Source organism: Oncorhynchus masou, chromosome 21 (assembly GCF_036934945.1).
Source record: "Oncorhynchus masou masou isolate Uvic2021 chromosome 21, UVic_Omas_1.1, whole genome shotgun sequence".
In the NCBI taxonomy this organism is placed as follows: domain Eukaryota; kingdom Metazoa; phylum Chordata; class Actinopteri; order Salmoniformes; family Salmonidae; genus Oncorhynchus; species Oncorhynchus masou.
In genome coordinates, this window is record NC_088232.1 from 24,146,185 (window position 1) to 24,171,434 (window position 25,250).

Below are 25,250 nucleotides of genomic sequence, written 5' to 3' on the forward strand. Positions count from 1 at the left end.
GGAAAATTTCTCCTGTCCTATCGTCTTCAGGATCATCAACACCTCCTGTAAACAACCAATTACTTATGCTAATGTCTGTGCCTGCGTGGCAGGCCACACTCGCACCGTGGTCAATGTAATGCCTATACGCTTGCTAACATACAGTGTGTCCATATTCCCTATAGTACACTACTTTTGACCAGGCCTCATAGGGCTCTGGTCAAAGGTAGTGCACTATATAGGGTATAGGGTTCCATTTAGGATGCTGGAAACACATTATGTAGTTTTCTTTGTAGTTAACATTCAATGACATCCCTAAACTTCTGTTTTCATATAACCTCAATCAGTCTTGTCAATCACCTGCTTTTCGAAGTACTAACTCCTCGGATCCCCAATGATGGCCTAGACCCAGACACATCTTCCTTATTTCTCATTTAATGTTCCACTTTTGCGTTTATAGTGTGTTGAGGAGAAATGATCAACGCTGAAAGATGCTTGTACACGTTTAAGGTGAATCACATACAGAACAGGCATGTAAATCCAATGGTTTCCAATGAATAACGTTTATTTCTCAACATGTTTGTATATTTATTAACCATGCAGTCTAGCACTTTAAGGCCCATAATATTCCACATCACAGAACGCGTACAGTTTTACACTAAACACAAAGCATGTACACCATCATTATACGTCAAGGTCGGAGATCGTATACATAGAAACAGATGCCGGTTTCAACCTTGCCGGTTGTCCTTTTTTTCTTTCTCTTTCATCTTTTGAACACCTAACTGGGTAAGCAGTGTTTTAACAAAAGGTATAAGAAACAACAATAGCAAGGCACACATTTTTTACGTTTAAAACCTTCCCTTGTACCGTTCCTCTATGTTTTAGGAATAAAAAAAAAAGGAAATGGTAGATAGATACTGAATTTAAGTCAACAGTCGTCATCAATCTTACACTACACAACACTGTTCAGCTGTTTCCAGCCTGGGCCGTGTTGCATAGATAGATCTACTTGCTTTTGCCTTTCATTATGACATCGGTCCAACTTCCATTTCCTTCATCAGTTGAGTGACAACACAATCACTCTCTTCTCTCTCTTTCTTAACACACGTTGTCATGGGGCTGGAAGTCTCAGAACTCTGTGGAACTCTCAGCAGTGCTGTTCTCATAGGATTCCTCCACCCCATGTGTCCTCTTCAAATTTGACCCTACTTTGTTCTGATGCAGCAAACAAGGAAAACTTGTGCCCTGGGCTTATAACATCTGCAGCTGGTTGTACAGTACCGGATGAGATAGTGAGAAATGCCATGCAAACTGGCGGAATAAGTGTGGGTGTGTGTGTGTGTGTGTGTGTGTGTGTGTGTGTGTGTGTGTGTGTGTGTGTGTGTGTGCGTGCGTGCGTGTGTGTGGTGAGAAATGGACGTGGGGTTTGCATGGTGGTCGCAGAGCAGTGAGGTAGCTCAGTTCCAGTCTGGGACAGGATTGGAGGAGCAAAGGACGGCGGGGGTCAAAGGTCAGGGGTCAGCGTTACAGCAGCCAGGAGGAAGAGGAGGAAGCTGGAGAGCAGTCTGGACAGAGCCATGCACCAGGGGAACAGGGGGACCAGGGGAGAGAGCCCAGCCCAGGCCACAGACCACCAGGATGGACACTGCACACAGGCACTTCACTCCTCTTCACAGAGGGGTTTTGGAGGTGGCTGTGGAAACACTCCCTGATTGTCTCTGTAAACAAAAGAACACAACAATCCATTCCAATGTCAGTGAATTAGTAAGTTATCATAACACTACTGTTCTATACCTATTTTAACCTTTCAAAAATTCCCCCTAATTTTGTAGTGACCAGCTCACACAAACACTGCCAGTGATGTTTACAATCCAACGTCACATATTCTCAAAAACACAATATGAAGGGTGAGTATTTGAAACGTTTGTCCTCAATGTACATGCAGTATTTCAACAAACAACGCTGTGACACAATACCTCTGCAGTACAGACAACAAAACTACTAGTTACATTAGTCTCTAAACCACAGACCACTGATTCATCTAGAAGTGCTTTGTAGTCTGTATTCATCATTGGCCTTATTGAACATTTCCCCCTTCTATATTGTTAAAGTGTGCAGCAGGGCTGATCAAGTGGGCCAGACGAGGCGGTGCTACGGGGGTCAGATACAGCTGTGTATCTGACTACTGTGTGTAGCTTTCTGTGCTCTCTGAGGCTGGGACTCGCATGGGGACATGACTGGCTCACCTGCGGCACCAGTGTGTGAGTGTGTGTGTGTACAGACTACCGGGGCTCGGCTGGGGCTCACGTGTCCTGCCTTGGGGGCTGGCATGGGACAGCATGGGGACAGCGGGGGAGAGGGGGGACAGGGGGGGACTCACAGAGGGGAGACAGTAGAGTGTTTAGCCCCAGGGGTGCCTATTTGGGGATGACATCACTACATCACTAAATGCAACTCTCCCTTCAGTACAGTTTGTTCATACCACGGGGGATACAGAGCCATGAATATATATAGTTCTGAGGTGAGTTGCCTTTGTGGTGACTGACTTCTAATTGAGTAAGGCTAAATGTGGAAAATAAATATATACTGTATTAAAATAATCGTGGGTAAGGTTAAATGCGTACTGTCTGTACATGTGAACTTGCTCAGAGACTCCCAGAAGGGAATGGAATGAAACTGTGAAGTCATTGATGTATTCTTCATATTTGTGAAATACGTATTTCATAAAGGAGGATGACTGACTAGCCAAGCAAAGGATCTCATTCTTCCAACACTTTCTGATGAGGCCATGAAAGAGAGAGAGGAAAGGGCATTTTGTAACGGCTAACCCCAGACAATATATATATATATATATATATATATATAATATATATATATCCCTTGTTAGATAATAGCTACTTTTCAAACCAATTTGCTGGTAAAGGTGCCACCACATGGAGATTAGAGTTCCTCTCATTTGAATCATAACATTGTCTGACTACTAGACTGAGGCATTTGAGTCCTGAATGCCAAAAATACGCTTTTATGTCCTATCATAGAGCATTTAGTGCAGAGACGGGTGAAAAGAAATAGAGTACTAGTTCACCTTTTGAATTAATGGCAAATCTTCTTTAAATGTGCTTACTTGCAGAATGGAATGAGGTGGAAAATGTGTTGTTTGCAATGCAACGCTACGATGACAGGGAGAAACCCCTTTAGCCATTTTCCCAGGAAGAGTACACAGCCCAAGGGTGTCCGTTACTGTGTGTGTGTGTGTGTCTATGTGGGCAAGCATGCAAGCATGGGCGTGTGAGAGTGTGTGTGTGCGTGTGGTGGTGCTCATCATACGTACCCTGACCTGGGGCCTGGCGGTTCTAGTCTTTGAGGCAGATGAGCCGTCAGAGACAGGGCCACTACCCTGGGGGCCCCGGCCCCCGACCTCACCACAACCTTCGCCTGACCTTGGAGACTGAGGAGAGGAGAGAGAGAGGATGGAGAGGGAGAGAGAGGGGGTGGGGGGTGATAGAGAGAGGGAAAGAGATAGAGAGATGCGGAGAGAGGAAGGGGGTGAAAGAGAGGGAGAGGGTTGGAGAGAAAATACATCAAAACACATTTGAATTGAATTGTTGGTGGTGTTATATATTTCTGTAGTATTTTATAATCCACTCATCTTTTAGTTACAGAGCATAGCAACAAGAGATGAGGAAATAACATAGGGCTGGGTAAATAACTTCAAATAACAAGTACCGAATGGAAAATAATTCCCCTCTTTCCTATAAACACTTTTTATTGAGAATTGCCTTAATGGCTTTGAAAAGATGATAAGCTGTAGACCACACAATCTACCAAGAGAGTTCTTATCTATATTATTCGTAGCCATATATTTTCCACCTCAATGAGCTGTATAAAGCCATAAGCAAACAAGAAAATGCCCACCCAGAAGCGGCACACCTAGTGGCCAGGGACTTTAATGCAGGCAAACTTAAATCCGTTTTACCTAATTTCTACCAGCATGTCACACGTGCAACCAAAGGAGAAAAAAACTCTAGACCACCTTTACTCCACACACAGAGACGCGTACAAAGCTCTCCCTCGCCCTCCATTTGGTAAATCTGACCATAATTATATCGTCCTGATTCCTGCTTACAAGCAAAAACTGAAGCAGGAAGTACCAGTGACTCGCTCAATACAGAAGTGGTCAGATGACGCAGATGCTACGCTACAGGACTGTTTTGTTAGCACAGACTGAAATATGTTCCGGGATTCATCCTATGGCATTGTGGAGTATACCACCTCAGTCACCGGCTTCATCAATAAGTGCATCGACGACGTTGTCCCCACAGTGACTTATCCCAACCAGAAGCCATGGATTACAGGCAACATCCGCTTTCAAGGAGTGAGACACTAATCCGGACGCTTATAAGAAATCCCACTATGCCCTCAGACGAACCATCAAACAGGCAAAGCGTCAATACAGGAGGACTAAGATTGAATCCTACTACACTGGCTCTGACACATCAGATATGGTAGGGCTTACAACTATTATGGACTACAGAGGGAAACCCAGCCGCGAACTGCCCAGTGACGCAAGCCTAACAGACGGGCTAAATGCCTTTTATGCTCACTTCAAGGTAAGCAACACTGAAGCATGCATGAGAGCACCAGCTGTTCCAGACGACTGTGTGATCACACTCTCCATAGCTTCTAGTTATTTAGTCATTGTTAGCTCCCGCTAATAAATCTTTTTAGCTAATGCTTTTGATGGCTTGCTAGTTTTTGTTTTACTATAGCTAACCAAAATCAAATCAAATCAAACGTTATATGTCACATGCGCCGAATACAACAAGTGTAGACCTTACCGTGAATTGTTTACTTACAAGCCCTTAACCAACAGTGTAGTCCTTACCGTGAATTGTTTACTTACAAGCCCTTAACCAACAGTGCAGCTCAAGAAAGTGTTAAGAAAATATTTTCCAAATAAACTAAAGTAAAAGAATAAATAAAAAGCAATCATATTAAATGACCAATAACAAGGCTATAAACAGGGGGTACCGAGTCAACGTGCGGGGGTACGGGTTAGTCAAGGTAATGTGCGGGAGTATGGGTTAGTCAAGGTAATGTGCGGGGGTATGGGTTAGTCAAGTCAATGTGCGGGGGTATCGGTGAGTCAAGGTAATGTGCGGGGGTACGGGTTAGTCAAGGTAATGTGCGGGGTTCTAGTTATTTAGTCATTGTTAGCTACTGCTAGCAGTCTTTACCTTTAGCACAGACACCAGCCACTTTAGCCCGGATAGCCCGGATAATATCTGCCACTCTGCACAGCGCAATATCAGCCCCTTGCATATTAGCTTGCTTTATTCCCCCCGCCGCAAGCTCTGGACCATTACACGGGATCATCGCAGCTAGCTGCTACCGAGTGGCTATCATGACTAACACCCTTGTCCAGAAGCAAGCACCAGTTAGCCTCGAGCTAGGCCCATTCCCCCGGCTGGCAAATGAAGTACACCAACTACAATACCTCTCTTGCCAATTGGCCTCGACCCTTTGTCGACACGGTGCCCCGCCGATCCATCACGACTGGTCTGCTGACGTATTTCGTCCAATGTGCTCTCAACCGACCTCTGCGTCGTTGATGTCGTGCGGACCCAGCTTCTAGCCCCAGCCCGCTAACTCTCTCAGTACCGTGTCTCCCATTCGCCCAGCCTGTTTTGTCCATTGCTGCTAATTGGATCCTATGATCACTCGTCTACACAGCTGATGCCTATTGGACTGTTCATTAACACGGTACTTAATTTTGTTTATCTGTCGGCCCCAGCCTCGAACTCAGGCCCTGTATGTAGCAAACTGACAATCTCTGCCCATTCATCGCCATTTACCTGTTGTTGTTGTCTTAGCTGTTTACCTATTGTTGTCTTATCCCTCCCAATCAACAGCTGTGATTGCTTTATGCCTCCCTCTAATGTCAATATGCCTTGTATACTGTTGTTTAAGGTAGCTCTCATTGTTTTGTTTTACTGCGGAGCCCCTAGTCCCTCTCTACATGCCTCAGTTAGCTCCCTTGCCCCACATGAGGAGACCGCACCTAGCTTAACTGGTGCTTCCAGAGATGCAGCCTCTCTCATCGTCACTCATCAATGCCTAGGTTTACCTCCACTGTACTTGCACCCTACCATGCCCTTGTCTGTGCATTATGCCCTGAATCTATCCTACCACGCCCAGAAGTCTGCTCCTTTTACTCTCTGTTCCGAACGCACTAGACAACCATTTCTTAAAGCCTTTAGCCGTACCCTTATCCTACTCCTCCTCTGTTCCTCTGGTGATGTAGAGATTAACCCAGGCCCTGTGTGTCCCCAAGCGGCACTCATTTCTTGACTTCTGTAACCGGAAAAGCCTTGGGTTCATGCATGTTAACATCAGAAGCCTTCTCCCTACGTTTACCTTATTCACTGATTTAGTATACTCCGCCAACCCTGATGTCCTAGCCGTGTCTGAATCCTGGCTTAGGAAGGCCACCAAAAATGTTGAAATGTCCATCCCCAATTACAACATTTTCCATCAAGATAGAGCTGCTAAAGGGGGCGGAGTAGCAATCTACTGTAGAGATAGCCTGCAGAGTTCTGTCCTACTATCCAAGTCTATGCACATGTGAATTGATTGCCCCCCATCTATCGTCAGAGATCGTACTTTTAGGTGACCTAAACTGGGATATGCTTAACACCCCGGCCATCCTACAAACTAAGCTAGATGCCCTCAATCTCACACAAGCTATCAAGGAACCTACCAGGTACATCCCCAAATCCATAAACATGGGCACCCTCATAGATATCATCCTGACCAACTTGCCCTCTAAATACACCTCAGCTGTTTTCAACCAGGATCTCAGCAGGCCACCCCTCATCATTGTCAAACGCTCCCTAAAACGCTCCTGCGAGCAGGCCTTTCTAATCGATCTGGCTCTGGTATCCTGGAAGGATACTGACCTCATCCGTCAGTAGAAGGTGCCTGGTTGTTCTTCAAAAGTGCCTTCCTCCTCACCTCACCTTCCTCACCATACCTACACGTACACTACAGTCATAAGACGCAGGCCTCCTAACTGTGCCTAGAATTTCTAAGCAAACAGCTGGAGGCAGGGCTTTCTCCTATAGAGCTCCATTTCTATGGAATGGTCTGCCTACCCATGTGAGAGACGCAGACTCAGTCTCAACCTTTAAGTCTTCATCTCTTCAGTAGGTCCTATGATTGAGTGCAGTCTGGCCCAGAAGTGTGAAGGTGAACGGAAAGGCACTGGAGCAACGAACCACCCTTGCTGTCTCTGCCTAGCCGGTTCCCCTCTCTCCACTGGGATTCTCTGCCTCTAACCCTATTACAGGGGCTGAGTCACTGGCTTACTGGTGGTCTTCCATGCCGTCCCTTGGAGGGGTGCGTCACTTGAGTGGGTTGAGTCACTGACGTGATCTTCCTGTCTGGGTTGGTGCCCCCCCTTGGGTTGTGCCATGGCGGAGATCTTTGTGGGCTATACTCGGCCTGGCCTCAAGATGGTAAATTGGTGGTAAGTTGGTGTCGGGTCTGTGGTAAGTTGGTGTGGGGGCTGTGCTTTGGCAAAGTGGGTGGGGGTATATCCTGGCCTTGTCCGGGGGTGGGGCCACAGTGTTGTCGGATGGGGCCACAGTGTCTCCTGACCCCTCCTGTCTCAGCCTCCAGTGTTTATGCTGTAGTAGTTTATGTGTCGGGGGGCTAGGGCCAGGCTGTTGTATCTGGAGTATTTCTCCTGTCTTATCAGGTGTCCTGTGTGAATTTAAGTATGCTCTCTCTAACTCTAATTCTCTCCCTCGTTCTTTCTTTCTTTCTTTCTCTCCCTCGTTCTTTCTCTCCCTCGTTCTTTCTTTCTTTCTTTCTTTCTTTCTTTCTTTCTTTCTCTCGGAGGACCTGAGCCCTAGGATCATGCCTAAGGACTTCCTGGCTTGATGACTCCTTGCCATCCCCAGTCCACCTGGCCATGCTGCTGCTCCAGTTTCAACTGTTCTGCCTGCGGCTATGGAACCCTGACTTGTTCACCGGACGTGCTACCTGTCCCAGACCTGCTGTTTTCATCTCTTCAGAGACAGTAGGAGCGGTAGAGATACTCAATGATCGGCTATGAAAACCCAACTGACATTTACTCCTGAGGTGCTGACCTGTTGCACCCTCGACAACCACTGTGATTACTTTTATTTGACCCAGCTGGTCATCTATGAACATTTGAACATCTTGGTCATGTTCTATTATAATCTCACCTGGCACAGCCGGAAGAGGACTGGCCACCCCTCATAGCCTGGTTCCTCTCTAGGATTCTTTCTAGCTTCTGGCCTTTCTAGGGAGTTTTTCCTAGCCACCATGCTTCTACACCTGCATTACTTTCTGTTTGGGGTTTTAGGCTGGGTTTTTGTACAGAACTTTGAGATATCAGCTGATGTAAGACGGGCTTTATAAATACATTTGATTTGATCCTAAATAAGCATGCCCCTTTCAGAAAAATGTTGAACTAAGAACAGATATAGCCCTTGGTTCACTCCAGACTTGACTGCCCTTGACCAGCACAAAAACATCCTGTTGCGCACTGCACTAGCTTCGAATAGTCCCCGCGACATGCAACTTTTCAGGCAAGTCAGTAACCAATATACACAGTCAGTTAGGAAAGCAAAGGCTAGCTTTTTCAAACAGAAATTTCCATCCTGCAGCACTAATTCCAAAATGTTTCGGGACACTGTAAAGTCCATAGAGAATAAGAGCACCTCCTCTCAGCTGCCCACTGCTCTGAGGCTAGGAAACACTGTCACCACCGATAAATCCACGATAATCGAGAATTTCAACAAGCATTTCTCAACAGTTGGCCATGCTTTCCACCTGGCTACCCCAACCCTGGCCAACAGCTCTGCACCCTCCTCAGCAACTGGCTCAAGTCTTCAAAAGTCTATAAAAGCCAAGTGAACAAACAGATCATTGACTGTCTTTAATCCCACCGTACTTTCTCCACAACGCAATCCGGTTTCCGAGCTTATCACGGGTGCACCTCAGCCACGCTCAAGGTCCTAAATGATATCATAACCACCATCGATAAAAAACAATACTGTGCAGCCGTCTTCATCGACCTGGCCAAGGCTTTTGACTCTGTCAATCATCGTATTCTTATAGGCAGACTCAACAGCCTTGGTTTCTCAAATGACTGCCTCAACTGGTTCACCAACTACTTCTCAGATAGAGTTCAGTGTGTCAAATCGGAGGGCCTGTTGTCCGGACCTCTGCCAGTCTCTATGGTGGCGCCACAGGGTTCAATTCTCAGGCCAACTATTTTCTCTGTATGTACAGTGGCTAGAACAAGTATTTGATATACTGCCGATTTGCAGGTTTTCCTACTTACAAAGCATGTAGAGGTCTGTAATTTTTATCATAGGTACACTTCAACTGTGAGAGACGGAATCTAAAACAAAAATCCAGAAAATCACATTGTATGATTTTTAAGGAATTAATTTGCATTTTATTGCATGACATAAGTATTTGATACATCAGAAAAGCAGAACTTAATATTTGGTACAGAAACCTTTGTTTGCAATTACAGAGATCATACATTTCCTGTAGTTCTTGACCAGGTTTGCACACACTGCAGCAGGGATTTTGGCTCACTCCTCCATACAGACCTTCTCCAGATCCTTCAGGTTTCAGGACTTTGTGAAAATGAGACAGCCTATAGGGAGGAGGTCAAAGACCTGACAGTGTGGTGCCAAGACAACAACCTCTCCCTCAACGTGAGCAAGACAAAAGAGCTGATCGTGGACTACAGGAAAAGGAGGGTCGAACCGGCCCCCATTAACATCAACGTGCTGTAGTGGCCAAGCTTCCTCCCATCCAGTACCTACAGTATATACTAGGCGGAGTCAGAGGAAGGCACAAAAAATTGTCAAAGACTACAGTCATTGAAGTCATAGACTCTCTGCTACCGCACGGCAAGTGGTACCGGAAACACCAAGTCTACAGTGGCAAGAAAAAGTATATGAACCGTTTGGAATTACCTAGATTACTGCATAAATTGGTCATCAAATTTGATCTGAATAAAAAACACTCACAAAATTTGAGTTTGCTATTCACAAGAAGCATTGCCTGATGAGAATCATGTCTCGAACAAAAGAGATCTCAGAATTGTTGACTTGCATAAAGCTGGAAAGGGATACAAAAGTATCTCTAAAAGCCTTGATGTTCATCAGTCCACGGTAAGACAAATTGTCTTTAAATGGAGAAAGTTCAGCACTGTTGCTACTCTCCCTAGGAGTGGCCGTCCTACAAAGATGACTGCAAGAGCACAGCGCAGAATGATCAATGAGGTTAAGAAGAACCCTAGAGTGTCAGCTAAAGACTTACAGAAATCTCTGGAACATGTTAACATCTCTGTTGACGTGTCTACGATACGTTAAACACTAAACAAGAATGGTGTTAATGTGAGGACACCACAGAAGAAGCCACTGCTGTCAAAAAAACATTGCTGCACGTTTGAAGTTTGCAAAAGTGCACCTGGATGTTCCACAGCGCTACTGGCAAAATATTCTGTGGACAGAAGAAACTACAGTCGAGTTGTTTGGAAGGACCACACAACACTATGTGTGGAGAAAAAGAGGCACAGCACACCAACATCAAAACCTCATCCCTACTGTAAAGTATGGTGGAGGGAGCATCAGGGCCAGGACAGCTTGCTATCATTAACTGAAAAATCAATTCCCAAGTTTATCAAGACATTTTGCAGGAGAATGTTAGGCTATCTGTCCACCAATTGAAGCTCAACAGAAGTTGTGTGATGCAGCAGGACATTGATCCAAAACACAACAACAACAGAAGAAAATACGCCTTCTGGAGTGGCCCAGTCAGAATCCTTACCTCAACCAGATTGAGATGCTGTGGCATGACCTCAAGAGAGCAGTTCACACCAGACATCGCATGAATATTGCTGAACTGAAACCGTTTTGTAAAGAGGAATGGTCCAAAATTCCTCTTGACCGTTGTGTAGGTCTGATCCGCAACTGCAGAAAACATTTGGTTGACATTATTGCTGCCAAAGGAGGGTCAACCAGTTATTCAATCCAAGGGTTCACATACTTTTCCCACCCTGCACTGTGAATGTTTACACAATGTGTTCAATAAAAAAATGAAAACACATCATTGTTTGTGTGTTATCAGTTTAAGCAGTGTTTGTCTATTGTTGTGACCTAGATGAAGTTCAGAACAAATTTTATTACAATTTTATGCAGAAATCCAGGTATTTCCAAAGGGTTCATATACTTTTTCTTGCCACTGTGGGTCTAAAAGACTCCTTAAACAGCTTCTAGACTGCTGACCAATTAATCAAATGGCCACCCAGACTATTTACATTGCCCCCTGCCCTCCCCACTTTGTTGTTACACTGCTGCTACTTGCTGTTTATTATCTATGCATAGTCACTTTAACTCTACCGACATGTACAAATGACCTCAACTAACCTGTATCCCCATACCGGTATCCCCTGCACATAGCCTTGATATTTTTAGTCTCTATTTATTTAAATTAATTGTTGGTTAAGGGCTTGTAAGTAAGCATTTCATGGTAAGGTCTACCATCTGTTGTATTCGGCGCATGTGACAAAAAAAAATATTTGAAGAATCTGTTTGTAAAGATCTGTGTATCAATTACATTTCCTGCCTGTAGAAGAATCATTATGTCTACACCAGCCCAAACTACCCCACCTTTTAGCTTCCTTTGTTGGATGTTTTTATAATTACGGCAGTTTACAAGGTAATCACTTAATTATTCAACAATTGACACAGACAAAGAATAGTGTGGTAGAAGGTCAGGCATCAGGTTTCTGAAGAGAGCAGCCAGAGCCCTGGCAACTTAGCATATGAAATAGAGAAACCGCTTAAAAGAACACAAACACATGCTAATTCAGTCATGAAATTAAGTAATGATTCTTCGCCAGGAATTCTTGCTTATGAATCATAATATAATCTGACTGATTATGATTATTCTGTTCCGTAGACCTTAACATTCTTAACCGGAGGATTCTAGGCAAATCCCTCTTCCATCGACACTTCAGGGGAAGAAGAGGCGGAGGAGGAAGGGGAGGGGATGAACGAAGGTGTGAATAAAAATACCTCTTCAATATTTAGTCCCAGATATGAATACATACAGACTGAAATGCACACCAGTCCCATTACCGCGAGATAGAAGGGTGGGTATAATGTCTAAACTCACCTGTTGCTGTTTATGAGTTGACTTGACTTCCTGAAGAGAGCTGTGGCCTTTCCTGGCACTCTTCTGTTTCATCCACTGTGAAGAAGGCCCTTTTTCATCTCTATCACACTTTCTTATCGGGGGACAGTTAATTTTAGGATTAATACAGAGGCTGCCTTCCTCTTTTAAAGGATTTGTACTGGAGCAAGAGACTCTTATCTTAGTCATTACAGGGGAAATATTGGATTCAAGCATTTCAGTATCTGCTAAACATTCAACAGTGTCTATCAGAGTTTCACATGGTAACGGATTAAGATAGGAAGCCTCATTATGGCACTGTAGCTGGCTCTCAGCTATACTTCCAGGAGAAATACCATGTGCTTTTTGGTATTCATTGCATGCAGGCAGAGGTGCTTGGCTCTGACTCTGGGCAGAGGGAGAGGAGGAATAGTAGTCCATTAGTTTGGGACTGTGCCTCCTGGGCCTCTTGGTGATGGCCATGCTGTAGCAGAGAGGAGGTCCCAGGTACACTTCCTCAGTGCAGGCCTCGAACAGCATCTCCTCGTCCCGGATGTCTGGGGTAGTCGACAGTAAGGGGGTGGTGCTTTTGCTGTCTAAGCAGACGCTGACCTCTCCACAGTCTGAGTCGTGGGAGGAGAGGGACAGATAGGAGTAAAAGTCTCCCTTGCGGAGGTGAATGGGCCGGTGGGAGTGCTCCAGGACTTTGTCCCTGATCTGGGCTCCAGTCTGTCCAGGTCTCTCTTGGTCTTCCGCCTGGCTCTCTTTGTTCTTCAGAACCACAGAAGCCATGTCAATGATCTCCATCACAAAGTTGTGCACGTTCTCCTGGCTCTTCTGGTCCTTGCGTGGGGGAGGCTGGGGGTGGGGGTGGCTGCAGCAGGGGCGGTCTGAGTTGGGGTCTGGGCCCGGGTTGGAGCCGGCCTCTCGTCTGCTCTGCTGGGTGTGGACATCACTGAGGAAGGAGGAGAAGAGGTTCTCCTGACTGTTGTTCCCAGAGTGTGGTGGTCTCTGCAGGATGTGGTGTTGGTGGGAACCCCGGCAGTCCTCCAGGGGAGAGAGAGAGGGGGAAGAGTGGCTGGAGCTGTGGCAGGGGATCTCCCCTCGGAGCTGGCCCTCCAGAGATGACTCTTTGGCCTGGAGCTGGGACAGCGTCTCACATGAAGACGGCGTGGTGGACGTGATCATACCCCCTCTTTGGTCCCCCCCTCCATTCATCGATGACTCGTTCACATAGAATTCTTTGAAGGACTCCCCTTTCATGGTGAAGAGGCTCCCTCCTCTCTCAACAGCTCATCGTCCTCATCCTTCCCTTTGATATGAGAGTTGTCCACGTTCCCGTTCTCCATGTCATCTACAAACTGGCTAATGTAGCTCCTTGTGGCGTTCTTCCTGTTGGTGTCCCCCACGTCCCGCCCTTGGAGACACTCCTTTTTCACGATGCTGTTGGTGTGGGACTCAAGCAGCCTCAGCGCCGTGGGGCTCAGGAAGGAGCGGCGCTCGTTGCCTACAGACGGCCTGCTAGTGTTATCTCTGGAAAGGGTGCCACACTGCAGCTCGTCCCCTAGAGGGTCATCCCCTTGGTTCTTGTCTCTGCCGGAGCTGGACTGGGACTGCTGCTGGGAGCGGGAGGGCTTCTGGATCCAGTTGTGGAACTCGTTCTTCATGTACTCCAGGCCCAGGGCGAAGGAGCCCTCCGTGTACTCCTCCTCAGAGGTAACTGAAGAGTCCTCCTCCTCGTCCTCCTTGATACCCAGCTCCTCCTCAGTCAGGGTCAGCGTGGAACTGGACAGAAGGTCACTGTCGTCCTCGTCATCCGTACAGGCCGAGGTGCACGACACGTTGACCACCATGCTGATGCTGGCGTCCGCCTCGTCGTGACCCCTGTGACCTCCATGATGACCTCCCGGCTGGGCCCGGTGGTTGTGCTTCCTGAAGGAGGCATTGGAGTCCAGCAGACAGCAGCGGTTCCTAAGCACAGCCAGGTCCTCAGAGCCCACTGACGAGTCCTCCGTGCTGCTCAGCTCCGTCAGAGACGCCGCCGAGCTCTCGTTGACTGAGGAGGGGTGACCACCCCGGCCCCCGGAGAGGCGCCCAGCATGCCCGGGCCCCCCAGATCCATATCCGGCCTCTGGGAGGCGCAGGGATTTGCTGCTCAGCAGGGTGATGTCAGAGATGCTGCGTGTCATTTTCAGGTCGTGTAGCGGGGTCTGGATGTTCTCCAGGCGTTTGAGGAGCTCTAGAGTCCTACGGCTCAGTTCCCCTGTGGGCTCCATGGCTCCGATGCCCAGGCCCAGCTCTCTCAGGCTGCCCTGGCTGCCTCCATCTCCCTCTCCCTCGGCCTTCTCCCAGCTCTTACATGGGGCCAGCCAGCTCTCTAGAGACATGGAGCGCTGCAGAGTGTCTTTGCCGGATGGAAATAGTTCCCCCGCTGAATACAGGGACTCCAGGGACGACCCCTGGGACAGATGGGGAATCTCTCCGTCTCTACGGCCCTTCCCTCCTGTCACTCTCCTCTCATCGTGAGTCTCATCTTCCTCAGTGTCAGGGCAGAAGTCACGTCCGTTGATCAGGATCTCAACATTAGGCTCTCTCCTGTGTCTCCTCCAGTTCTCCCCTCCTCCACATCCCTCCTCTCCTCCTCTCCTTTTCTTCCCTGCTTTGGATCTACTTTGGTCTCTGTCTATGTCTCTCAGTGCCGTGACAGCCAAACAGTCCCCATACAGAGCTACATTGTTGGCCCGCTCCAGGATCCTGTCAATGTCCTCATCACACACCCTGTCCCTCTCTTCGTCCTTTTCACCAGGCGAGTCGTCTCCTGTGGGCGGTGTGAGGGAGGTGCTGCCCCTTCTCCTGAGGTCTTCCAGACAGATCTCGGAGTTGGCCGTGGTCTCTGTGTCGCCCTCGCTGACTATCCCGCTCTCGCTCTCTGATCTGCGGGCGGACTCGCCGCGGCCCCCATGCTTCCCCCCGCCGAGCAGTCCCCCTAGGAGATCTGGCAAGGACTCCACAGATGAGAAGGAGGAGTCTTTGCTCAGGCTCTTCAGAAGAGGCTGCTTCCTCCCAGCTTTGGCTGGAGAAGAGGTCTTGTGTACGGAGGGGAATTGAGGCTGTCTGTAGAGCTCTACATTATGCAGGTTGTACACCTGATAGACACTGGGACGCTGAGAAGACAGAGGCATCACTCTGGATGATTCGCTCAAGAATATTCCTCGCTGAGTAACATGCAGGTCCGCCTCGGACTTGTCATAGTCTAAACTGGCCCCGGGGGATCCTGGACCTGAATCACATTCAGCGTTTTGTTTGTCATCAAATTCCTGTGGCTCCATGTGCTCCACGATAGTCATGTCCATTTCATCCCACTCCCAGGAGTCCTCTGCTGGGCCGTGGAGGTCCATGAGACCAGCCTCTACAAGGTTCCCCGGGACCTTCCAAGAGACAGAGAGATAAAAGGGAGAAGCTCAAATTAAATGCTTCAAAATGATTGAAATGACAAGGTTCACTTCTGAAATCAATCAAAAAATGTTTTTTTTTTATACTGGATTAATAACTGAAATCAAATGATATCTTCTGAAAAGAATTATGCATACAGTACATTACATTTTAGGCAGGATTCTAAATCACATAATCAGAGCATTTAAAAAGCAATGCATTCCATAGCACAACTCTCAAACAAAGTGCCATTGTCTTGAAATGTGCTTAGACACAGACATTTTGCTAAGGAGGACACAATTATACAAATTGCTTGGCATCTCGTTAATATAAGAGAGAGGGCCTTTATATTAGCCATTTTTGTCTCATTAATCTAATAAAGTGGTAAATCTAACGCTTGCTATGTGACACACCCGGTGCAATGAATTTTTATTAGATTTCTGTTTATTCTCTACTTGCTGATAAGGGAAATCCTAATGACTCTAAGCTGGGATTGCTAATGCAGGATAAAACCTTCCGTTGTGAGAACAATCAATCAGTCTAATCAAATCAAAATAATTATTATCTCTGCGCGAGCTGCCTCAGCTAACCTAGACAACAGGACTAAACGTTGCACCAAGCAACTATCTAACTAACTAACTAACTAATCAGGGGTGAGTTTCCACCACGACCCTTGTTCGTCCTCCCTCCGTCACTGTTTACCAAAACAGTGGTACAGTATCCGCTTTGTTGTTGTCTGTACTGTAGATTACCCCTTTAACATGATCTTAGTGCTCAGAAGATATCTGAACTAAAGCCGTCAGCTGTAGCATTAATAACACACCTTAATAACACACATATAGTATTGAACTAAATGGTCACCAGGAGCACACAAGGAACACACAAGGAACACAGGCTAGGCAGTCTTATTGGGCACTTTATGAGCAACTAGTAAGACAAGAATCCCCTTACTGACAGGAGAATAATTGCCTTTAAACATGATATTTTTCACACACCTCCGCGCCACATGGAATGGTAACAGAGGAGGGCTCTCAAAATACCCAAGTTGAAAAACGTTCTCATTTTCTCAAACGCTAGAAAAGGCGGGCCCTGCTAGCCCTGCAATGTCTCAGAGTGTGGGGCCGGTGTCTACAGAAGGGACTGTCGTGGCCACAGCCGTTTTATCATTGAGCACAGTATTTCATTCAGAAACAAAACCCAGCAAATATGTGTTATGTTTCTCCCCTATTCTGAACACATCCTCCCGGTGAAATTGCACGCCAGCCTGCAAGGTCAGATTTCTAGTTGCTTTTGCTATTTGTCTTCTCTTCCTGTTGCACTGGAGTGGTTATAACAGAGTGGACAACCAACCAACCCAAAAAACCCTGCCTGCATTGGGATTTTGTACAGGAGCTGAGGATGAAGCTTCCATCACAGCAGGGATGGGGTCAGGTAGTGAGTCATAACGTTACATTTCGGTTTCTATGGGGATTTTCTTTGGGGATAGTTTTCGAAGGGCATTTTTCACACTTTAATTCATGTACTTCAATTCACCTCCTGAATTGACTGGATTAACCCCTACCCTGGTCCACAGTAGCACGTTGCTGTCCTCCAGGAATGCGGACGAGAGGACAGAGAGAGAGACTATGGACTATGTGTGAAGATGTCCATCTAATCTACATGAGAATAGAAGAGGTGTTGGTTGTGGCGGCCATTCTACTGAGTTACAGATTTAACGGTGATTCCATCTGTTCTCCTCATTACATAAACAGACTGATGGAAACACCGGTACCTTACAGAGCAACTACTCATGTACTACTCTAACCACTTTTTAACAAGCTTCTATTTGCAAAATTTGGAGCTGAGCCTTGTGCCATTACGCATTCATGAGCAAAATGGGGATTGTGTATAGAATAGTCTCACACTGCCAGATATCCCACTGTAGAAATGTAGAACGGCTGGGTTTGAGCCTATGTACTGTATAGAATGTCATCAATGGCTATAGAGTTGCATTGTGAAGGCATGCCTTGAGATCATACAGGTAACTGCCAAAATAAAGGAAACACTCAAGTAAATGAGGGAAGTATATAGAAAGCAGGTGCTTCCAGACAGGTGTGAACCACAGCTGTGAGTTAATTAAGAAATTAACATCCCATCATGCTTAGGGTCATGTATAAAATGCCCAGTTGCCCATTCTTTTGGCTACCATGACTAGAAGAAGAGATCTCAGTGTCTTTGAAAGAGGGGTCTCATAGGAGCATAGCGGGTTTTAAAAGGGTGTGTGTGTGTGTGTGTGTGTGTGTGTGTGTGTGTGTGTGTGTGTGTGTGTGTGTGTTTCTCAGTCACCAGATCTCAACTCAATTGAACACTTATGGAAGATTCTGGAGCAGTGCCAGAGATGGCATTTTCCATCACCATCAACAAAATACCAAATGATGGAATATCTCGTGGAAGAATGGTGCACTTAACACATTAACGTCAGTCAACGATTCTTTGGCAACACCACCTGGTGATGGAGTGGGTTCAACGCTGGGTTCAGTCAGATGGGAAGGGACCATCTTCAACCAGCCGCCCTTCAGCTGCGTACCAAAAGTAAGCAATTCACGGTAAGGTCTACACTTGTTGTATTCGGCGCGTGTGAAGAATAAAGTTTGATTTGACTTGAAATGGCACCCTATTCCTTTGGGCCCTGGTCAAAAGTAGCTCACTATAGGAAAAGGGTGCCATTTGGTACGTAGCCCGTATATCCAAATGTACCACAGCCACTTTCCCTGCCGTATACATCACTAGTATTACTCCATTATAGTTACAGTGCACTACATTATTACCAGGCACTTATCTTCTTTTTCTCTGGCCTAAATAACTTACTCCTGGACAGTTCACTTTGAGAGGAATAATACAGCTCATAAATAGGTCATTCTAGAGTTGGGGCTTCTTTAGAGGGTATAAACTGAACTTTTATGACTGAAACGGAATGTATAGCTAGCTGCTAGTATATAAATGTACATTTGAGTCATTTAGCAAACACTCTTATCCAGAGCAACTTACAGGAGCAATTAGAGTTAAGTGCCTTGCTCAAGGGCACATCAACCTATTTTTCACCTCGTCAGCTCGGGGATTCGAACCAGTGAACATTCGGTTACTGGCCCAACGCTCTTAACAGCTAGGTTACCTGCCGCCCTGTGTACAAAGTATATCCACGTGACCAGCTGTATCTAACTGGTCAATTCTGCAATTAAGTGAGAAAAGCAGCAGACACCCAAGGTCCCTTGAGGACTGGAGTCACCCATCCCTGTACTAGGTATCTTTACAGTCAGACTTGCATGAACCGAGTTGTGCTACCCAGGCTGGGCTGAGGTCTCATCTGCTCTGAGAGGTACCTTATATATCTTATAAACTGCATACTGCTTATACCGTTATTGAGTTCTCCTATTGTGTCAGGTCAGTATCTTAACAGTATTTGAACCAAGTGGTGCCATGCAAGGCATGTCTGAGGTCTCACCTGATCTGTCCCCAGGGACCTCCGGAGGCGTGTCTGCCACTGCAGCACCTGCATGACGATGGCCTCCCAGCGACGCTCCAGGTTGACGGTGAGCAGCTGAAGCTGCAGGGCCTGTTGGTCTGAGTCTGAAACACTCTGCTGCTCCTGCAGCCGCTGGCACAACCTCAGTACAGAGGACACGCCCTTACGCCTTCCACGTACCTCCAGACACAGAGACTAGAGAGGGGGGGCAGAGAGAGAGGCGTGGAGGAGAGGGAGGGGGAGATGGAGAGGAGGGGTGAGGGAGAGGGAGAGAGAGAGAGAGGAGGAGAAATAGGAGGAGAGGGAGAGAGAGGAGGAGAGGGAGAGAGAGGGAGAGAGAGGAGGCGAGTGAGAGAGCGAGGCGGAGAGGGAGAGAGGGATCGAGAGAGGAAAAGAGAGTCAACATAAAACTGTAAAAAGTTTGGAATACTCCTTTAGAGCACATTTCATAGTGTACAGTAGGTTTTAAGAGGCCTAGTTACAGTAGCCTTTGTAACCATATTAATTGGCACCATGGTGGGGAGTGGGGGACTCAGGAGAAAAAGTCATGAATACCAGCATGTGTGTACGAGTCTTTATAGTTCAAAGAGTTAGACGAAGCTGTCAAACCATTAACAGCCAAAAACCTGCTAATGAACTTAATTGAATATGGCTATGGAATATTTTTCCTCTCTCTGTAAAGCCTACAAATGTGTGATTTTAAAATTAGCATTTTATTATTCTCTTTAAAGCCGTGCTTCTTTTCCCTACTGCTCCTACTACTGCTGCTGTTTTGCTTAAATGTGGCTTAATGCAACCCAGACCCCGCAGTGTCTCAAATGGTACCCTATTCCCTATATAGTGCACTACTTTTGACCAGAACCCCTGATCAAAAGTAGTGCACTGTTTAGGGAATAGGGCACCATTTGAGACACAGTCCCAGCCTCTCCTTTTCCCTCCACAGCCACACTTCAGGGGCGACCTGGGACTACCCTCTCTACGCTGCGGACTACCCCCCTATGCCACTGATGAGGTCTCCACAACAATATGCCCTGTCAGGATTGCATGTAAATCAGGCTTCTACCCCCTTTTATGTCTGCCATAAAGAGGAGAAAGATTCAACATTAAAAGGGCAAAGCCCCCACTGTAGGCTGCTTTAACTTCAATACGCTAGCTGCTGCAGTGTGTGGTGTTATGATGTCCCATGTAATGGAACCGCAACAACCACAACACATACTAACACCTTCTTAAACAGTGAAACACCAATGTGTGTGTGGCCCAGGCCAAGACCCCCTTTTTAAATATGCAGCGATGGCATAGTGACTAGAGAACCAATGCTCCTTCCTGTCTGTGTGCAAAAGGACAAAAACATTGGAAGAACAATTTATGTAAATCCTGCTTGCTCTGAAAAGCATTCCCTTACATTTTCTTTACATTTTCCAATAAATATTAAACACTATTACATTTAAATTGGATTTTTCTCAGCAGTTTCCACCCCGTTTTAGCATATATTTACAGCCCTCCCTGGCCTTTTTAAACAGGTAATGTGATTGCAAAATGCAATGGCTGTGTTCTGAGAGGAAGGGGGAAGGTTGTTGTCAGTGATAAAGTTACCCTGTACAATAGCCATGGGTTTAGAGAGTCAGTAGCCCCTCAACAACTGACAGATTACTAAAAAACACACATGAACTCCATCCCAAATGCCACCCTATTCCCTATACAGTGCTCTACTTTTGACCAGGGCGCATGTTGTCATTTGAGATACACACTCAGACACACTACAGGCTCATTGCAATGGGAACCAGTAGATCCCGAAGTTGCTTGTTTCTCTCTCAGACTGGTTCTTATGTACCTACAGGTAAGTCAAGGCAAGCAAATAATACATCTCATATTCATATCCGTTACAGTACGACTCCACACGATTAGAAAGCTACAACTATGGCCAATAGCATCGTGCTAAATGGGCACTGGAAGATCAAGCTTTTCACATTTCCAAACACCCTCCTCACAACTCCTTCGGCCCCATTCTTTCTGCATTGCTGCGTTTCATAAACTGATTTCCCCTCCTGATTGAGTCCTTATTGACATAGAGGCTAGGGGTATCTGCCAATATTTGCTAAAAAGCTTTTCCAAATGCATGGAGCAGTGGAGTGGGCTGTCTGCATTCCCCCTGTATGCAGAGAGAGAACCATACAATGAGTCCGTTTCAAGCCGAGATTTGGGAAGGGCTACCAGTCAGTGCTGCTAAAAAACTGGCCTCTCTCCAAGACGCTCTATTGTCCTCATCCAGATATCACAAAGCCCAACCAAAAAACACAACAAAAACCAAAAGGGCCATCTCTCAAATGAACTGGTCTGTCAAGACCACCTATCAGATGTTTTTTAATAAAGGAATCTTAATATCAGCTGTCTGGTAATATGCGGCCCTGGTCGAGCTGGAAACACAATCTAGAGGCTGTTAGAGATGACTATTAGAGATGGCTATTCAGAGCTCATCACATGCTCCTCAGGAGTCAGAACTCTATCACAGGGCATGATCCATCTTGTGTACTGTATTAATCTGTAGTAGGTTGAAGACCCAGTCCTATTAGAGCAGGTACAGTAATCACAGCACAGGCAAATGGAGACCTCCCAAGTAAGCATCTCTGTCTCTCAATGCATCCTCTTTACATAAAAGCAGGTCTACAGTAGAGGTGTAGGATCTTAATTTGATCATTCAACATGGGATGGTTGCTTAAACAGAGATTAAGCCTAGTCCTGGACTAAAAAGCTCTTTCAATTGAGAATATCCATTGAGAATGCTTTTTAGTCTTGGACTAGGTTTAATGTGGAACTGGGAAACCTGCCCTAAACAAGTTTTAAAAATGGTGGTATAGTGCATACTGAAAACTTGTGAGAATTTGACTATCTGTGATATTGAAACCATACTGTCTAGAAGTCGACCGATTAATCGGAATGGCTGATTAATTAGGGCCGATTTCAAGTTTTCATAACAATCGGAAATCAGTATTTCTGGACACCGATTTGGCCGATTTATATATATATATATATATATAAATCGAAGTGACACAGTTAAATAAAGATTAAATAAAGGTGTAAAAAAAATATATATATTATATATATATTATATATATATATATATATTTTTACACCTTTATTTAATCTTTATTTAACTATGCAAGTCAGTTAAGAACACATTCTTATTTTCAATGATGGCCTAGGAACGGTGGGTTAACTGCCTCGTTCAGAGGCAGAATAACATATTTTCACCTTGTCAGCTCGGGGGATTCAATCTTGCAACCTTACAGTTAACTAGTTCAACGCTCTAACCACCTGCCTCTTATTGCACTCCACGAGGAGACTGCCTGTTACGTGAATGCAGTAAGCCAAGGTAAGTTGCTAGCTAGCACTAAACTTATCTTATAAAAAACAATCAATCAATCAATCATAATCATTACACGTGGTTGATGATATTACTAGTTTATCTAGCGTGTCCTAGTTGCATATAATCGATGCGGTGCGTATCGTTGCTCCAATGTGTACATAACCATAAACATCAATGCCTTTCTTAAAATCAATACACAGAAGTATATATTTTTAAACCTGCATATTTAGCTAAAAGAAAGGTTAGCAGACAATATTAACCAGATGAAATTGTGTCACTTCTTTTGCGTTCATTGCACGCAGAGTCAGTGTATATGCAACAGTTTGGGCCGCCTAATTTGCCAGAATGTTACGTAATTATGACATAACATTGAAGGTTGTGCAATGTAACAGGAATATTTAGACTAATGCCACCCCTTAGATAAAATACGAAACGGTTCTGTATTTCACTGAAAGAATAAACGTCTTGTTTTCAAGATGATAGTTTCCGGATTCAACCCAATTAATGACCTAAGGCTCATATTTCTGTGTGTTATTATGTTATAACTAAGTCTATGATTTGATAGAGCAGTCTGACTGAGCGGTGGTAGGCAGCAGCAGGCTCGTAAGCATTCATTTAAACAGCACTTTCGTGCGTTTTGCCAGCAGCTCTTCGTTGTGTGTCAAGCATTGCGCTGTTTATGACTTCAAGCCTATCAACTCCCGAGATTAGGCTTGTGTAACCGATGTGAAATGGCTAGCTTGTTAGCGGGGTGCGCGCTAATAGCGTTTCAAACATCACTCGCTCTGAGACTTGGAGTGGTTGTTCCCCTTACTCTTTATGGGTAACGCTGCTTCGAGGGTGGCTGTTGTCGTTGTGTTCCTGGTTCGAGCCCAGGGAGGAGCGAGGAGAGGATGGAAGCTATACTGTTACACTGGCAATACTAAAGTGCCTATAAGAACATCCAATAGTCAAAGGTATATGAAATACAAAATGGTATAGAGAGAAATAGTCCTATAATTCCTATAATAACTACAACCTAAAACTTCTTACCTGATAATATTGAAGATTCATGTTAAAAGGAACCACCAGCTTTCATATGTTCTCATGTTCTGAGCAAGGAACTTAAACGTTAGCTTTCTTACATGGCACGTATTGCACTTTTACTTTCTTCTCCAACACTTTGTTTTTGCATTATTATTTTGAGGCTAAATTGATTTTATTGATGTATTATATTAAGTTAAAATAAGTGTTCATTCAGTATTGTTGTAATTGTCATTATTACAAATGTTTTTAAAAAATTGTCTGATTAATCGGTATTGGCTTTTCTGGTCTTCCAATAATTGGTATCGCCGTTGAAAAATCATAATCGGTCGACCTCTAATAGTGTCTATGCAACAACTATCAGGAATCAAGGTAAGACCCAAGTGCAGACTGTGAAGTTAACAATGTTATTGTAACCACAGGGACAGGCAAACGACAGGTCAAGACAGGCAGGGGTCCATAATCCAGAGTCCATAATCCAGAGAGGCCAAGGTACAAGACAGCAGGCAGGCTCAGGTGGTTAATCCAGAGGTGGAGCAAAGGTACAGGACAGCAGGCAGGCTCAGGGACAGGGACAGGGACCGTCAAAGTGGTCAGGCGGGCGGATACAGGGGTGGGGACCAAGAGCAGAGACAAAACGCTGGTTGACTTGAACAAACAAGACAAACTGGCACAGACAGACAGAAAACACAGGTATAAATACCCAGGGGATAAGTGGGGAAGATGGGCGACACCTGGAGGGGGTGGAGACAAGCACAAGGACAGGTGCAACAGATCAGGGAGTGATAACTACAGGTGTATGATCTTAATTTGATCACTTTTGTTGCGGAGAATTTTCCTGCATGGCAGGAAATGCAGATGAGCGTCATGATGAACATAAATTCACTGAAAACCCACACTAATACACAGTTATATTAACAGTATTGCATATTTCATGTAGGATCATTTTGGCCAGCTAGTAGCCTAACCACAGACCAAGCAACATTATGGACTAAACGTTCAAATCCTGTTGCTGTAGGATTAGATTGCTGCGAATAAAGATCCTACAACTGTACCTTCAAGAGCGAGATTTTGGTTACATTTCCCCATAAAATCCACAATCATTTTCAGAGAAAGTACTACTCCATGATATGACATTATAAAAAAATAAAAAGAGACCTCAAAATAACACCATTCTACAGCCAGTGGTTCAATAAGACTCGGGAAGAAATTGTGGTCAGAGTGTATGTCGCAAAATGTTGTTTGCTGTTCTCTAAAAGAACATATCGACAGCTCTCCTTCTATCCTTTATATCCTCAGTCTGTCCATTTTTAATACATGTGGACAAGATGGCGATGACAAGGACAAACGAGACGCCCTCCAGTTGAAAGGAACAGAAACAGGGATTTAACTCTGACAGTGACCCAGTGGATATTCAATCAATTACCATTAATTAGAAATCTCTGATTAATTCTATTTGTTGATTAAGTCAATTAAAACCACAAGCACTTGTTATCTCAAATGAGTGTAATGAATTCTTGTTCCCACACACATATTCCCATAGTTTAGACTCACTGCCTCCAGCTCAATCCTTTCTGTCACTTACTGCCAGCATCTCTCTCTCTCTCTCTCTCTCTCTCTCTCTCTCTCTCTCTCTCTCTCTCTCTCTCATACAACACTAGGAAGACACCTGAGTGTCTGACAGGGAATTAACTTGGGTAATAGACTGATTGACAAATA

The 25,250-nt window shown here is 45.4% G+C and overlaps 1 protein-coding gene across 1 annotated transcript in view; it reads right to left on the minus strand.

Annotated features, from left to right (window-relative positions):
- Nucleotides 1-523: 523 nt before the first annotated feature.
- Nucleotides 524-25,250, minus strand: part of LOC135507986 (A-kinase anchor protein 6-like) — a 192,158-nt gene continuing 167,431 nt past the window's right edge. The window contains 5 exon segments of the mRNA XM_064927842.1: nt 524-1,700; nt 3,314-3,430; nt 12,214-13,487; nt 13,490-15,638; nt 19,124-19,339. Of these exon segments, the coding sequence (XP_064783914.1) occupies nt 1,653-1,700; nt 3,314-3,430; nt 12,214-13,487; nt 13,490-15,638; nt 19,124-19,339 (3,804 nt within the window). The 3' untranslated portion in view covers nt 524-1,652.